Raw genomic sequence first — 17062 nt, forward strand, 5'->3', positions numbered from 1 at the left:
TTTCAAAGTGTTGTTTGGAAAATGATCCGACGAAGAAGAATTCATGCAATTGATTCCTCGAGAAGTTCATTGTCACTCCGTTCTCATTCAGCTTCTTCGCGAACAATGCTTCAATCACGCTGATGATTTCCTCATGCACCCTTCTGATTGAGTCTTTCAAAGCTAAAGACTCCATGTTGAATCTTTCAAAGATAATCTTTCTAGAGCAAACAACACAAAACCACTGCGGGAAGTCGTAGATTCCGTTCTCCTGTGTTACTTTCCCATCAATCAATGTTTGCTTCGGAATCTTCATCAAAGCTCTAAGTCGTGAAATGGTGAGGCCTTGATAGATGTGAACATTCTCCCATAGACCGTCCGCTACTTCCAAACTGTTCAGAAGGGCAACAAATCTGGAATGAAGACTAGCCAAGTCTTCAACGAATTTTCCAGCTGCAGTAAAGACGTCTTCCACCCATTCCCTAGAACACCGAGCCATTTCTCTGATTGTCTTTGTGTCATCAACTACTTCCTTAAGGAGAGAGGAAGGAGGAATAAAGGATGGATCTGCCTCCCTAGGCGGCCACTTGAGACCTCTAATATATTCACACAAGGCCCTATTTTCATCTTTCAACCTTTTACATTTTGCCTTCATTTTCTGCATCTTCTCTCTCATAGCCAGGGAAGATCCTTCAAAATCTTCTATCACCTACCCTGTGGAAGCATGCCCTAGAGCAACTTGTCTGATTACGTAGTCATTTGGCATGATTTCATTCCTATCCTTATCTGCTGCAGGCTTAGCTATATGCAAAGTTTGGGATCTAGACTCATCTCTCACAACCTTGGAGAAATTCTGAGGTGCCTTCGTCTCTACTGATTTATCCATCCTCTTTAGGAGTTCTTCCAACTCTCGTGTTGGATCAATTTCTTCTTCGGGTTCCTTCCTCAATCTATCCTTCAGCCAATCAGGAGCGAAAATTGGTTGATTTTGAATCTCCATTTGTTCTTGCTCTTGTGAAACTTCTTCCATTTCACCAAGGATAGCTTCTACGAAACTATCTTGGTGTGGCTCTTCGGGATGAGAGGAGAGTTCTTGTCTTTGCATCCTTCGCTGATTTGGCTTGTGTGAGGAGCTAATGCTGAAAAAACATCCTGTGTTGGAGCGTTGTAGGGAACATTGCCTTGAGGTAGATTTACTTGATCTTCTTGCTTAAAGATTTCTACCTCCTGCACACTAGAAGAGCTAACCAGTGATTGCATCCTTTCCACCCTTGCTCTTTTCTGTGGTGGTTCTTCATGTTGGGCTTCCTGTTGGGCTTTATTCTTCTTTGTTGTTCTCGGCCTCTTTGGAGCACTCTTTCCTTTGTCAAGCTCAACTTCTTTCTGTCAAACTTCTCCTTCCTCTACCTACGCCTGTGAAGATCCTTTAGTAGTTTCACTGTAGAAATCCAAATTCCCCATCAACTAGTAAGTCAAGCAGACATTTCCTTCTCTCAACCTTCTGATATGTCGATCTACCCACTATTCGATGAATTTCAGAGCCGGTCTGGCCAAAATGTCCAGATCATCTATTTCTGGTTTTGACCAATCTGGGAGCTAGATGGGTTGATCCTTCACCTTTTCAAAATCAAGTTGCACGTTCGAATCCTCCTTCACTTGATCTGGCACTTGCATTACTTCACCTATCCTAATTGTGTCGAGGGGCAGTTGGGAAAACATTTTCTTCCTGACCTCAAGGTCATCCTTGGCACTTGCCCAATAGTCTTCTAGGTGAAACTTGTGTACAAATTTCAATCCAGCAACCTTTATGATCTTGCGATATGGGTCGTAAGGAGACCTGGTGGTGTAATACCCCAAGTGGTGAACACCAATTCCTTCGCTGCCTTCTTAGTTGCGGCCAAGTTCGGGCACACTTCTACATAGTCACCAAGGACAACTGGGAATTCAATGGACAACTTTTTCTTCTTCTGAATTTGATCATATGCTGTCAACTATCTCATAAGTTCTAGCAGTATCAATTTGTCAGATGGATACCGAGGCAATTTATACGGCTGGAAATTGAATCCCTGTGTCCTGATGTAGGTGAACTTTGGAAACTGCAAGAACGTGGCTCCAAATTTCTAAACCAATGCCCTAGCCTATGGTGACACTCTTGTGTAGAGCTCATTTTGCATAAGTCTGGTCAGGTACATAGTGAAAGTGTCATTCGCCAGCTTGAAAGAATTAGTATTGTAGAGGAGGTGCAACTAAGAATAATTCTCATGAATTCTTCCCATATGCTACTAAGTTGGCGAGAGTCAATTTAAGCAGTTGTCTTGATGACGCGTCATACATTCCCTTCCAATACACCATGCAAACGGGCTCCACCATCATAGTTGAGTTCAAAAATGGAATTTTCTCTTAATGACTTGAGTTATGTGTCTCGATTCGGAATATTCCTTGCCAACTCGTCAACCTTCCATTTTTTAATTTTGGAGGGAAATTTGGAGGATTCTCTCGAGATTCACCTTATCCATCCACTTGGCTCGACTTTCCTTGCTTTGGACGAGATTTTCTACGCTTTTCCACCATCTCCTATTTTTTAGGAACTTTCCTAAAATGTAGGACCCGAGTCTAGGAGAGAGAATTATCTCACGAGTCCAAATCTGCAAAAAAAATTGAATTCTGATGAGATTTTTCAAAATTTTTACATAGGGGATTTCCTGCTTTTACATTCTATTCCTGACCTTCATCTTCCCCTTTGCCTTGGAAAAAATCTCTTCATTCTTTGACTTGGGCGTGGAATTCAATTTGTGAAGGAATCCTTGATAACTTCATTTTAGCACCCCCTTGCTTGACTTGAGCTTCAAATTGCCTTGGAGATGGAAATTTTAAATTTCTTCATTTTCCATGATAGAGCTATTTCCACCTTGGCTTGGAATTCACAACTTTTTGATTTTCCATGATAACCCTCCTTTAGCACCCTAACTCATCCTTGGGTGGATTTTTCATTGGGCAAGGGATTTCACTTTTTTTTTTACATTTTCCTACATCGCCTTTGTTTGGCGCCTTACTACATCATTGGGTGCTAAAGACACCTAGGCAAGGAATTCTTGATCCATACCATTCTCCGTGACAACCTAACTTTGGCGCCCTTGCTAGGACTGGGGTGGAATTTTCCCTTGGTCATGAAATTTCACAATTTGGGGTTTTCTAGAACAACTCCATTTTGGCACCTTAATACATACCAAGGCACCATTTCTATGTTGGTAAGGAATTTATCTCTTTTCATATTTTCCATGCCCTCTTCTATTTGGCGCCCTTGTCAATCCTTAGGCGCTATTTTGCTCTAAAGAGGGAATTTGATGTGTTGTTCATTTTCCAAGATGAAATGATTTTAGCGCCCTTCCTCATGCATGGGCGCATTTTTGCATGTGTGAAGGAATTGCAATCTTTAAGGTTCCATGATGACTCCAGTTTAGCGCCCTACTTGGCAATTGGGTGTGGATTCCACTAGATGAAAGAATTTCATCCTTCATTCATTTCCAGACTTAGAAAATTTATCAACCTTGCCTCCTTTTGACTTTCTGGATTTGGATGAATCTTCATAAATGTTTTGTCTTTAGTGTCTTCCTGCAAGGAACCTGCCACAAATAAACTTTCCAGAAATAGAAAGTGCTTCAAAATGTCAAAGTTAGAGCCAAAACATGACGCAGGGTGACTTAATATAAATAGAAACTTACTAAAAATATTAAGTTTGATTTTCGGTGAAATGAAGACATTCTGGGAGGTAGTGAAATCCCTAAAAAATAGGAGCTTTCTAAATAGAAAGTTGCTCAGAATTCGCTCAAATTTCACCTATCGAATCCTTAGGGGGTCCTGACTCCAATGCAACATTCAGTTTTCGAAAACCCTAAAAGGAAACCCCTAAAATCTAGGACTGAAGGTAGTGTTGGAAATAGTAGCTAGCTCGGATACCTGATTATTGAATTTTAATGTTGTCAATGACAATTAAAATTCATATGTATTATGTCTCATGCAATTCGAACTGTTTAGAGCTGGGCCCAAACACATGTAATGTAAAGGCAAAAGGAAATGATGTAATTTATAAAATGGCAATGTAAGACAAAAATAAATTAATATCAAATGCAAGCCGACTTGGGTGATTGGGGCCAAAGGATGGATATAAAACAAACATCAAATGAAGTCATTAATAATCATTTTTCATACGAATTCAATCTGCTCAGCGAACTCCTCTATCCTGTGCGAATTTTGTCAAGTTCATTGTGCAAATTTGATGAAGACTCTTCTTGTGCGAATCTGGTCAAAGTCTTCCTTGAGCGAATTATAAGGATATCCATGCGAATCTGAAAGGACTCTCATGCGAAGGCTGGAACATGCGAATTGGTCTACATTGTATGAGAATTCATTGTTGATCTTCTTTTAGCTATCTGCTGTTGATAAGGGCTGCAATCTTCATTGTTGTGTAAAGAAAGATTCTGATCTGCTACCTTGCTGATTGGACAGCAATCTGAGATAAGTTCATTGCCTTGTAATTGCCTACATTTGAGATAATACATATTGAATTTTGAGGCTGGGTTTTTCACCTCCAAGAGGGAGGTTTTCCCAGGGTATTGGTGTGTTTTGTCTTGTGTTTTCATTGCAGTTACTGTTTATCTACAGTCTGTTATAACCTGATTGCTTAAAATTAACAAGTAAAAACCCTAAAACTGATAAAACGAGCCCTACACTTGGCCAAATTAGCTCAAACGAAAAGCAAATTTGATCAAATTGAACCCACTCACTTGCAAACTCAGAGAGACCAACGAGACTGCCACAAAAGACCCCAAAAACGAAGACCAAAAGACCGAGAGGGCCTAAAAAGTAGGGGGTTCCCATTTGGAATGGGGTGATGTGTGATTAGGTCACAAAACAGGTATGTGGTGTTGAGTGGTCAATTGCATATTTCTTCCTCTTCTCTTCCGTTTTGACCTTTTGTGGTTCCACAATAATGTTTTGTCTCATATTGGTTTTTTGTGACTATGTATCTTGAAGGATGTTATGGTAAATTGATGTATTAAACAAAGGAGATGAAGGATCCTTAAATAGATTTACAAAGACGATGTTTCTATATGAAACAATCGTGAACATAAGCCATAATTAGAAACTAACAAAGATGACCATTAAAGAAACATTACAATATTTTAATACCCTCACTGAATGGCCATCATCTGAACAACCCTACAGAAAACATATTCTACGAGTCTTTTGGTCACAAATGCATAGAAGGCTGCCCCCTTCTCTTCAAAATGCTCTACAAAATGAGCCTGCTGCTGAGACCCTCCCTAATTCTGCAAAACTTCTGCAAATGACCAAGAAAACCAAAACAAACTAAGATTGGTCCAACAAAACTATCCCTCCCTGTAGCCAGAGATACCCCAAATAGCTTCTCAAATTGAAACCATGATTTTGAGGAAAAATCAGCAAACCCTTGTGTAGACCGTTGCCCTAGCAACTCTAGGTGTGATCCAGAACAACTGCAAGAAACCACAACTTTTGTGGAAAAAATCGCCAAACCTGTGATGTGATGTAGAGATCACCCACGAAACACTAATTTTTTGAGGAAAAAAAATTATAAAACCCAGAAACGATTCAAATACGATTTTTTGAGGGGAAAAATTGATCAAAACCCATAAACATTTTTTAAGGAGAAAATTGCACAAAACCCATAAACAATTTCTAAGCAAAAATCGTGAAAACCCAGACATTGAAACATCAAAAGTAGCTCGCACAAAATCCGAGACACGGATCAGCATACAAAACTTCGTTTTTGAGGAAAATATAATAAAACCCTTCCAAAAATTTTAAGGAGAAACATTAGAAAAATCAACACTAATTTTATGGACAAAAATTAGAAAACCCACAAACAAAGAGCCCTCCCGAACTACGAAAACCCTAACCAAAGCATATAAGAGCAAACCCTAAATAAAAAAATCCGGATAAATCCAACGAAGCTGGCTCAAAAACAAAGCCAAACCCTTAGTCACCAAAATCGCAAAGAAATGACAAACCCTAGCTGCAAACAAATCGCCAAACAGAAGAAGACGACGTCCGCGAGCAAAAAACAACGAACAAAACGTGTAGAGCCAGGAAGCAAAAGCAACATCAAACCGTCACAAGAAGACCAGACGCACAGAAGAAGTCGCAGCCACAATAAACAACATCGCTTCTATCCAAAACGCGTGCAGATGGAGTTCAAGTGCAAAAAAAAAGGACATCGTGTGCCCTAAAACAACGCACAAAACAAATTACGTTCGAGCTCGAACAAAGAAAACGCAATCAGAGAACCCACAGATGGTGGAAAAACTTGCAATTTTAACAGATGCCCTAAGAAAAATGCCCATGAAAACTCCAAAATTTCAAAAAAAAGACCTCCAATGATTTTTTTTATTTTAAACAAATTTTTGGAAAGATTCCAGATTAGAAGAGGCTCGAAGTTTTCTTAAAAAACTCACCAAATTTTATGAAATCCCATCAACCCACTCTAATACCATGTTTTGGTAAATTGATGTATTATACAAAGAAGATGAAGGCTCCTTACATAGATTTACAAAAGAGATGTTTCTAAATGAAACAATCGTGAACAAAAGCCAGAATTAGAAAATACCTAAACTAACTAAGATGACCATTAAAGAAACATTACAATATTTTCATAAAGGACCCCATCCAGCAAGAGTTTTATTTGTGTTGCAAGGGATTGAGAAGGATCCCCTTGTACCTGAGGACATTTATTATGAATATCCTTAACAATATCTTCTAATTGTTCAATGTTGTCGACATGTTGCTTCAAGATGCCTTCCCTTGTTGTTTGTTGCAAAATGTCTCCTAGTTGAAATTTTGTAGAGAGATTGGCGTGGTCAACTTGGGAGCCAACCAATATTAGTTGAAGTAACTACGGAGTAGCCACTGGTTGGATTTGCTTTGTTTTGCCAGGAAGTCCTTAATGGAATGCATATGAGAAGTCGCAAAGGAGGATGGTTTGTCAGAGGGATGTGGAGAAGGGACCTATTGTTCTATGGAGGGATTTAAATCTGTGCAAGACGATGGCAGTTCTTCATATTTTGCTCCTTCCTCACATATTTCCTTGTATGCTTCTTCTATTGCCTTCTTGATTTCTTCCTATATTTGCTTTGTTATTCCTAGCTCCTTGAGCATTAACTTATCCAATTTGTGCTTTGACCAAAGTTCTCTAGCCTATAGATGTGCTAGTTTCTCTTTTTGTGGATGGGTAGTCAAGGGGTCCACTTCTACTATGCAACTTGTTCCCTCTTTTGACTTAATGCAATAGCTAGTGAGGTTGAGAATCGTCAATTGGGTCTTGCAATGTAGTATTAGAGGCCACCATGTATTTGATGAGCGTTGATTTTGCAATTGCTCAATTAAGTGCTCCCATCTACTCATATACTTGGAAAGTATGTTTCATGACCTCCTTCCTGAATAACCCATTGTATAACTAGCCTTAATTCATTAGAACCTCTAGTTGTTCCTCTTCTATTTCCTATTCTCCTTTGCTTTCTTCTTTTGAAGGGGAAGCCTTCCTGTGTGCTTTTTGTTTCTTTATTTTTTTATTTTTGTCCACACTCATCTGAAGGAGTTCCTCCAATGCTTCTACTAAAAGTTCTTTTTGTAGTGGGGTGGCAAGTAGTCTCCTCTTTGGTTTTCTTGTGATGCCTTCGAATTGAGTTGATTCCCCCAAGGATGCCCCTACTTGCAATCTTCTTGATCTCTGTGGGGTAGTTGTACTTTGTTCTTCTAGTTCAACCGTAGGTAGCCCCCACTTTTATCTTAGTTTATCCCAATTCTTACCCATATGCTCCTCTAATTTCTTCTTAGCCAGATTGTCCATGTATTCTCAATATGTTGTGATTTTTTTTGCTTGAGGATCTTTAGGGAGGCTGAATAATGGTGCCACATATGAGTCAATATTTGCTTTAAAGACCTCATATGGCAACTTGGAGATCCAAGAAACTCTACCGCCTCCATCAAGGTGTAATTTTTTTCTACCAGTAACACAATATCCTTGATGTATTTGCAGACCACATCATAAGAGATGCGTCCGCCTTCCTACAACTTTTGCTAAAGAGAATTAAAGAAACCCCAACAGGCAATCATGTAGAAGGTGGCATCCTTTAAATGTTCAACATGATTCTGTACTTGTGCGGCTACTAGCCTAGTGGTATCCCAAATTTTGCCCACAAGGGCCAAGAATTCACTCATGAAGTAAAATGCTAAGCAGATAAATAGGGCCCCATACCTAAATTGGTAATGTGACTGCATGGTGTGCTCTATATTCTTGAGTAGTTCATACTGCAACACCTCGCAAAGATCAATATCTTTTCCCTTAACCACCATCTGATATGCCACATGAATGGAAGTCACAATAGCAGAGTCTTCTTTGTTAGTGTAGTAGAATTTATACACTATGCCCATGGTGGTGTATTTGACTGCAAGGTTTGTGATTTTTGTCACCTCAAAACTCTTGCCATCATATGTTGCCCCTACAAGTTGTCTTACCTCCGAGTTTTTCATTGCCTTTTTGGGAAAAACCTCCCCTTGTGCATATAAGCTGGTCATTACTTGAATAGCTTCTTTGGCAATTCTATAGGGCTTATCCAGGTGCAAATATTCATCGTGGATCAAGCTTAGGATGATTTGAACCCATTCTTCTTCCTTTATGAAATCAAGGAACTCCTTCCAAATGTCTAGCTTCTTCTATTAGATTGGGTTGTATTGTGGGAGGTAGTTTTGTGTACTTGGCTGCAAAAAACTGTAGGGCTTCAAACTTTGTATGATCGATATTTGATAATACAGATGGATGAATTTCATAATGTCTTCTGTGTAGATGGCATCTCTAGCAACTTAGAAGATGCTCTATTTGGATCTATTTCCATCACCTTATATGGGAATTTCTTATATTTGGGGCAAGGTTTTTAGAGATATCTACGAGAACAAGTGCGGCCATTGTTTTGGTATAGCTAGGGAATTTATAGCTGGGTTTTGCACTTGCTAGGGTTTGGTAGCTAAAGAGTGTGATTGCATGAGAATAATTAGTGTTTGCAAAGTGAGCAAAGTGATTTTAGTGATAGCTTCATTGTGTATTTATAGTACATTAAATGTTGTAGCCATTTACTCACCTTCCCTCATTTATTTGCTTGTTACTTTTTCCTACAGCTCGTTTTGGTGGGTAAAATTATAATACAATTATTATAGATATATAATACAATTATACAAGGGTATGTAAGTGATCTTATCCTATAGGTTTATAGTAATATATTTTGTTGATGCCCTTTTTGATGTTCTTAGGGGCTATGTTAGTCCGCGGAAATAGAAGTTTGAACTTAGACTGTATTGTGTAACTGACTATGAACTTCTTTTGGAAGTAATGATACAAAATTTTAAAGTTCTGAGGAATTCTAAATGGGAAGGTCCTATCAAGTTATATCTTCTAAGTGTAGGGTATGTGAAGGTGTTAAACCTTTGTTATATTGTAGTGTATGGGAATATTTTATAAGTTTGGTCCACTTGCTTTGATCACATGGGGGCCACAACAAGATTATGCGTTTTGAGAATTTTTTATGTTTGCGGTATATTTTCCTTGTGTATAGAAAACAGTGGTACTTTATTTACTTGCTTAGTCATCATGCATACTCTTTGAAATCCATACATCTCCAATTTCCTCCTTTCTAGAATCCACTACTCCATTTGCATTCACAAACCATTTTAGTCCTAGTGATGCCTAGAATGTATGAAGGGCTCTTTCATAGCAACTACATCAAAGTTAATTGTTAGCTTGATACCCTACACATTTACCTCAACATTTTTCCATGTACCCATTGTTTGCATACCAAAACCATTTGCTAGGCTAATATTGAAGAGAGTTATTGTTAATTTTGGCCTACCCAATTTCTCCCAGGTTGCCAGAATGATATTGACGTCTGCACCAAGATCTACCATGATATGCTTGACCTTTTCATGATTTACGTGTGCAATTATCATCAATGGCCAATTCTTCAAATCCTCATTTCTTTACATTTTGTGAATCTAGGGCTAGGTGGTTGTTTGTGTATTCTAGTGAACCATAGGAGGCTATTATAAAATGTGGTCCAAGTAGTGATTGATGCAGCAAGTGTGCAAAGTTGCAGGGAAACTTATTGAGGCAGCCTATAGACATATTTGTAAGACTCCGTGTTGTGTGCATGCCATGAACAATGCACTCAAGGACATGGTGAAGATTGACTGGATTAGAGGAATGGTCAACGATGCAAGAGATGTGTGGATGTTTATCTGCAACCACCACACACTTCACATGCACTCTTCAAGACCTTCTCGAAGGAGTTCTTGAAACTAGTTGAGACTAGATATGCATCCTATTTCATTCTCTTGGAGAGAATGATTGAGTTGCAAGAGGCACTGCAACTCATGGTTATGATAGTAGAGTGGAATAGGTGTGCCAAGACCAAGACAAAGCAGGGGAGGAGGGTGAAGGAGATAGTGAAGAGTGATGTATTTTGGACTAATGCAAAATATATTGTCCCCATCATTGCTCCAATTTTCCAAGTCATCAGATATGGGGATGGGGATGCACCTACCCTTGGAGAGGTGTATGAGTGCATCGATTCTATGCTTGACCAGATGAGGGTTGTTGTGCGTGTGAAGGACCCCACTTTAGCATTCTACAATGAGCACATTCGGCCAATCATTCAGCGCAGATGGGACAAGATCAACACTCCCTTGCATATGGCTACTTATGCCTTGAATCCTAAGTGGTACAAGGCTAGGCCTGGTAGAGTTACACCGATTCAAGATGATGAGGTGAAGGCAAGGTTCTTTAGGTGCATTGACAAGATGTATTATGCTAGAGATGCCAGCACAATTCACACTGAGTGGACCAAATTTGCCACTCTTAGGCAGAGTAGCTGGAAACTCCTGTGTCCCTCCCTACGCGCGTGTATCCCCATATCCAAAATGGATACGTATCTGACACATCCCGGATACATGTCAAATGCTGTACCCACGCATGCCCAAAAAACCTTGATTTCCAACTGAGCCAAATACTATTCTATTCGATTTTTTCAAAATTTGATGTAAATCTTCTTAAATTTAATTTTAAAAAACTTCATTCATGCAACTTTTTTTTAAAAATGGTATAAATAAAACCTACACCAAATGAGAGAGAAATGAAATGTTTTTCTATTTCAGCAACCCATTTTTTTAGATTATATTCCAATGCAACTCAACTATTTTTGCATATTGTAAACTGTTAAATCAACTTATAACAATTCTGGTAGCAATTATGTGTCTATATTGCTTTTGAAGTAATTGAAAAATCTCCTCTAATAACTTAGAAAATTGTGTTAAATATATGTGTATGTGTTTTTTTATGAATGTCGTATCCAGCCGTATCCATATTGGGGGTCTCTGTATCCGATATCGTCTCCGTATTTGTATCTATATCTATGTCCATGCAAATTTGCTCTTAGGGGTTATTCGGATGCGGCAAAGATGGATATAGCAACTATGGCACAGGAGGACCCTCTTTTGTGGTGGAATTGTCATGATCAAAAATCTTTGACTACCAATCTAGCAATTCATTTGCTATCTCAGGTTTCTAGTTCTTCACCAGTTGAGAGGAACTAGTCTACATATAGCTTCATCCACTCTCTTAAGAGGAACAGACTTACCTCTAGGAGAGTAGAGAAGCTTGTGGCTGTACATAGTGCTTTGCCTCTCATTCACCGCAAGACACTTGTGTACAAAGAGAGTCCAACGGCACAATGGGATGTAGAGCCAAAGGAGCGATCACAAGTCGATGAGGATGTTACCACTTCAGATGCAAGCTGGTTGGTGTTAGTTTGGGGGACCTTAACCGTGAGGAGTCCAATAGTTCCAATGGTGAGGATTTTGCAGATGATTAGAGGCCTTTCTTCACTACATTTTGACATTTTGATATTTGTACCGGATTTTGATATCATGCTAGTAATTGTAATGCCAGTGCTACTCATTGCAATGATGTAATCATCTTTATGATATTTTTGATATAATAGAAATCTCCAAATTGACAATTTCATTTGTCAAATTTTATTGAGCATTCAAGAAATCTTTGTATTTAGTATTTGCAATTTCGCTACTTTATAATTTTACTAATTTGCCATAGTTTCATTTGAAATATAATTCTTATACATCTTTTCACAACTAATTGTTGACTGATTAGTGGAGTAAAGCCATCAATTATAGTCATTCCTTTTGTTCCAAAATTGTACTTTAGGGAGTTGTTGCTTCCTTCGGTTGATGCCCTCGAACAAAGTTATTGTATTCTAGAGAGTTGTTGCTTCCTTGGGTTAGAGCCCTAAAACAAAGCTGCAATCCTGTTTATACTATTGTGAGATTGGATTTGGATAGTAGCCAACTTTCTCACTCTAGTTTTTCCCTTGTTGGGTTTTCCACATAAATCTAGTGTTATGGTTGTGTGCTTATGTGTTTCCCTTCTTGCAGTTAGATAGTTACTTTTGATAAATGGTTGTTGATCAAATTAAGAAATTGATTAAGTACCAATTCACCACCCACCCCTCTCCCCCCGCCCAGTACTCTTGTGCGTTCAACAATTCTACCTTTTGCTTTTATGTCAATGGTTCCTCCAATTTGTGGGATACCTCTTTGAATCTTTTGTCATATTCTTTCACCGATTCTCCTTTTCTCTGTACCAAGTCTCTCATCTTACTTACGCTCTTGAATGGTATTTCCGAAGTGTCATAATGGTGTACCCATATCCATTCTCATACCAAAACTTGCAACTTAGCATGATACTAATACATAACTCCTTCAAGCATTGACAATAGACTAATACTTTGCTCCTTTCGAACAACTACACTTGAAACCAACAAATGGAAGACCAAGAGTCATGGCTTAGAATTCCACTACGAGTCACAACTTAGGATTCCACATAAGATGTCACTTTGGGGATTTGAACTTGGGTCTCCACAATGTTAAGTTCAACCTCCTAGCCAAAAATTATGAATCATAAATAACAATTATGTTAGAACTAACATTTTTGCACTCTAATATGACTAGAGAAAAAAAATACTATAAATGCAACAATTACAAAACCCAACAATCCAACACCCAGGGCTTCACACATAACACATATCATGGTCAGTTTTTGCCAGTCAAAAGTTTCCAAACAAACTGTGATCTTTAATGCCAACTTCACCCCAAGAGAAACTTGTGTGAGTCATTCAATTGAAAAAAATAAAATCTTTAAGTCCAATTAATTTTACCTCAGATGTAAACCAGGAAAATGATTGAAAAAAAAATTCCTCCAAGAGACAAAATCTCATTTCTTCAAAATAAAGTTGTACTCCTATATTAACAGACAAGCTACAGCAAATTAAAAAGCCATATACCTTTGAACCGAGATGCATGTTGATTGAGTCCACAGATAAACAAATAATTCTTGGGCAAAGCTTGCATCTGAATACTGATTTACATTGTATGACACAGTCATCTAAATCCTGCAAATCACGATCTCTCTCTGTCTCATCTACAGCTTCTGCCCACTGATTAGAATGTTTGCTCTGGGCTGATTCAATAGCTCTGCTAACCCTATCCTTCACCAAATCAATGTTCCTAGCCTTCTTAAGCTTCTCTTGAAGAGAATTGGACTCCTCGTTATCCTCACTTGTCAATTTACCTGGCCAATCCAAAAATATAGCATCATTGTAGTTTCGTCATTATGAAACATTTCATGGTTCACCACATTGAGATATAATTTCTGCAAATTGCAATATCTAATTATTGTATGATTGCCAAAACAAATATTACTGATATTCTAAATCAAAGTCAACAAACATGTGGCTAATTAAGTTACCAAGATCGTTATGCAAATTCAAGATTCTGATGAGAAAAAAACATGTAGAACACTTGTCAATCCTAAAATTATCATTGTACTATTTGACAAGTTGCAACTGCTAAATTTTAGATTTCATTGTTATTTTCAATTAGAAGAGATATCAAATATCAAAACCATCATACACTTGCATAACAATGGTTAAAACAAAGCTTGACTTATCACATTACTAATTTGGGTATGGGTTTTGGGACTTGGTTTGTCGGTTTGCATAACAATAGTTAAAACAAAGCTTGACTCATCGCATTTCTAGTTTTTCTAATATTTGGGGTCCTTCTTTATTAAATTCTGCACACGATCATTATCGGCTACAAATCTTAATCATCATATTGGGCACATCACTGTGCATACCACCAAAAAAGGGATACTGCCTGTAACTTAATAACAGTTCTGATCTGATCTCCACCATCTTCCTCCCCATTGAGTGATAGGATGATTAATCTTTTATACCCCACCTATGCCTCTTCATAAAGGATGCGACTTTATGCAAAGGTGGCCTCTCAATGAAATGGGACAACTTGTCCCTCATGCTTAACTAATTCACTGTTTTAGGAAATAACGATTGCGGCTTTAGTTTAATATCTCTTGCCTTTATTTCTTAATCGCACTTTTTCACTTTTAGAATATAATGACACCTCTTCATTAAGGTCGCAGCCTTTTCAAGTGCTTTCCTTACTAATCACTGTCACAACTAATCCTTAATCTGTTCTTTTATTATTGATAACTATGGTCTTTGTATAAAGACTGCCAGATCGCTGCACTATATTAATGCTACTCTTCATCTTAATCTGATTGCTATGATTAAGAACTTGACAGTAAATTATTGTGTTCCTAGAGTTGATGTCTTGATATGTAAATTATGTTTATCATATAAAATTTATTTATTTTGAATATTTCGAAAATATTATTAGTAATAAATATTGATTAAATGATAATATTTAATGAATAAATAAATTTCAAATAATCATTCGTTGTTAACTATTATATCAATTAATAATAATAATTGCTTCATTTAGGATATATATAACAAACAAAGAGGGGACATGACAAAGAATAACAAAACCTAAATATACTAACTCTTCCTTCATGAAATTGTATTTCTTCACATTTATCGACATTTTTTCTTAACCTTTGCAACATTAATCTAATGTGCTCCAAGTGCTCTTCCTTGCTCTTAGCAAAAATCAAAATGTCATCCAAATATACAACTTAGCAAAATGTGTTTTCAAAACTTTTGTTCAATATATAACAAAAGTACTAAGTGCATTGATAAATTCAAATGGCATAAATAACCAGCTATATAATAGTTCCTGTAATAGCCTTAATCCAATTCAACTCACAATCTTTTGCACTCTCTCCCAGTTTAGTGTTCACTGTTCTGAGTCTTCTGACATTGTGACGAACAGTTTTCATGCTTGAATTTGAGTTTGTTCACTTTCCAAAAAATGATTAATACTCACGCTATATTTCGAACAGATTGCAGGCTGTGGTTCTCTGATGTTCTCTAAAATGATTTATTGCATTCTACTTTATGATAAACATTGCAGTACCAATTGAACGATTGATAACAAGAGTATTCTTAACATACTGATATTATTAACATTAACAATCAGATCAGAAAATACATAATTACATATACTCAAATGCAAGAGATAATATAATGTATGATCCTGACCTTAGACAGTGCTGTCACATACAATAATCTGTTGGCAAGCAAACTGTGGCAAGAATAACTATTGAAGACAGAAATCTATATAGCTTCAACACTCACATTCCACCATAATAAAATGCTGACTGGTACAAAGATACACAATCTTACACAGGCACAATTTTCCCAGAAAACACTACAACTGATCTCAGATGAGTTCTTCCTCACTCACATTTTAACAGTTCCAATGAATCTTCAATATTTAATTCAGGCACAGGGCAAAATACGGATAGAATGCATCAGAATACCCTCTTTGAAGGTATCGATCAGAGTTCCCAGACTCGCCGCGAGTCAAGCAAGTTCGCCAAGTTGGCGAGTCGAGCCAAGCTCGGCGAGTTTTGCTGACTCAGGGCTCGGACTCCGAGCTCCAGGACTCAGCCACGACAGGTCAATGTTTTGACTTGCAAAAAACAAAAAAAAACATGAAGTTGTTTGACAAGTTAGTCGTTCCATCAGCATTCATATATGGAATATTCTTATACTTTAAGTTATATTCCATATATATTGTTAGGATGTTTGAGAGTGGTTTCAGACCTCCATGAGTTATAATGCAAAATCTAGTTTTTGGAGGATCCTTCAAATTTCCAGACTTAGTCAAATTTCAAGCCATTTCAAGATCAGGATGACATTCCAGACTTTTAAGGCGAGTTCACTCTGACCTTGATGTAAGGGACGGGACGGAGGAGGACACTATGCATTCAACCAAGGTTTGATTTAGCAACTTGAAGTGTGGCCGGATAGTACACAAAAACCCTAGGAATGATCTAAATAAACCCTAATCACTCAACTGACCTAACCTCCTTCACTCCACCTTGAGGAGATCCACCTGACTTGATGACCTTTGAGAAACTCAACCACTTCAATGCAAAGGCTAAGACACTAAAACGACCAACAACAAAACTAAAAGAGCTAACCCTCAAAAGCAAAAAGTGGGGGTCTTCATTTGCAATGGGGCGATGTGTGAGTACCTCACAACGGGTATGTTTCTTAAAATTTTGAAAAAAGGGGGGTGAGTTGGGGATATTTCCTACTTGTCCCCACATCCCAAAAAATCCCCCCATGGGGCAAAAGGTTATTTTTGGCAAGGGACATGTCTCTGAGGAGCATATTTTCAAACCCTTCTGGCCTCACAATTCCCCCTTCCATCCAACATATATATAGCTTAAAAGGTAAGATGTCCAAGAAAGACCAAGGTCAACTATAGTCCCAAGGTAAAACCTAAGTTCAACAAGCACACTATTTAATGCTGCCATACACAAGCACTCCTTACAGTTTCCAAGTGAAGATGTTCATGATGTCTCATGTTGGTGCTCCCAGAATTTCAATTTGGCTAAAGAAAATACTAAATAGAAGCCCCAAACAGGTAGATACTCTACCAGCATGCTTTTCATGGCATAACAAGCTAGCACACATTATAATTGGGCTTTATTCAA

At 37.9% G+C, this 17062-nt stretch overlaps 1 protein-coding gene across 2 annotated transcripts in view; it reads right to left on the reverse strand.

The window, feature by feature from the left end:
• Window positions 1-17062, reverse strand: part of LOC131075397 (stress response protein NST1) — a 54794-nt gene that overhangs the window by 17400 nt on the left and 20332 nt on the right. For both annotated transcript variants that reach the window (XM_058012237.2, XM_058012236.2), the window contains exon 4: window positions 13419-13705. In XM_058012237.2, coding sequence (XP_057868220.2) covers window positions 13419-13705 — 287 coding nt within the window. The remainder of the gene's footprint in view (window positions 1-13418; window positions 13706-17062) is intronic.

Source organism: Cryptomeria japonica, chromosome 2, assembly GCF_030272615.1.
Source record: "Cryptomeria japonica chromosome 2, Sugi_1.0, whole genome shotgun sequence".
NCBI lineage: Eukaryota > Viridiplantae > Streptophyta > Pinopsida > Cupressales > Cupressaceae > Cryptomeria > Cryptomeria japonica.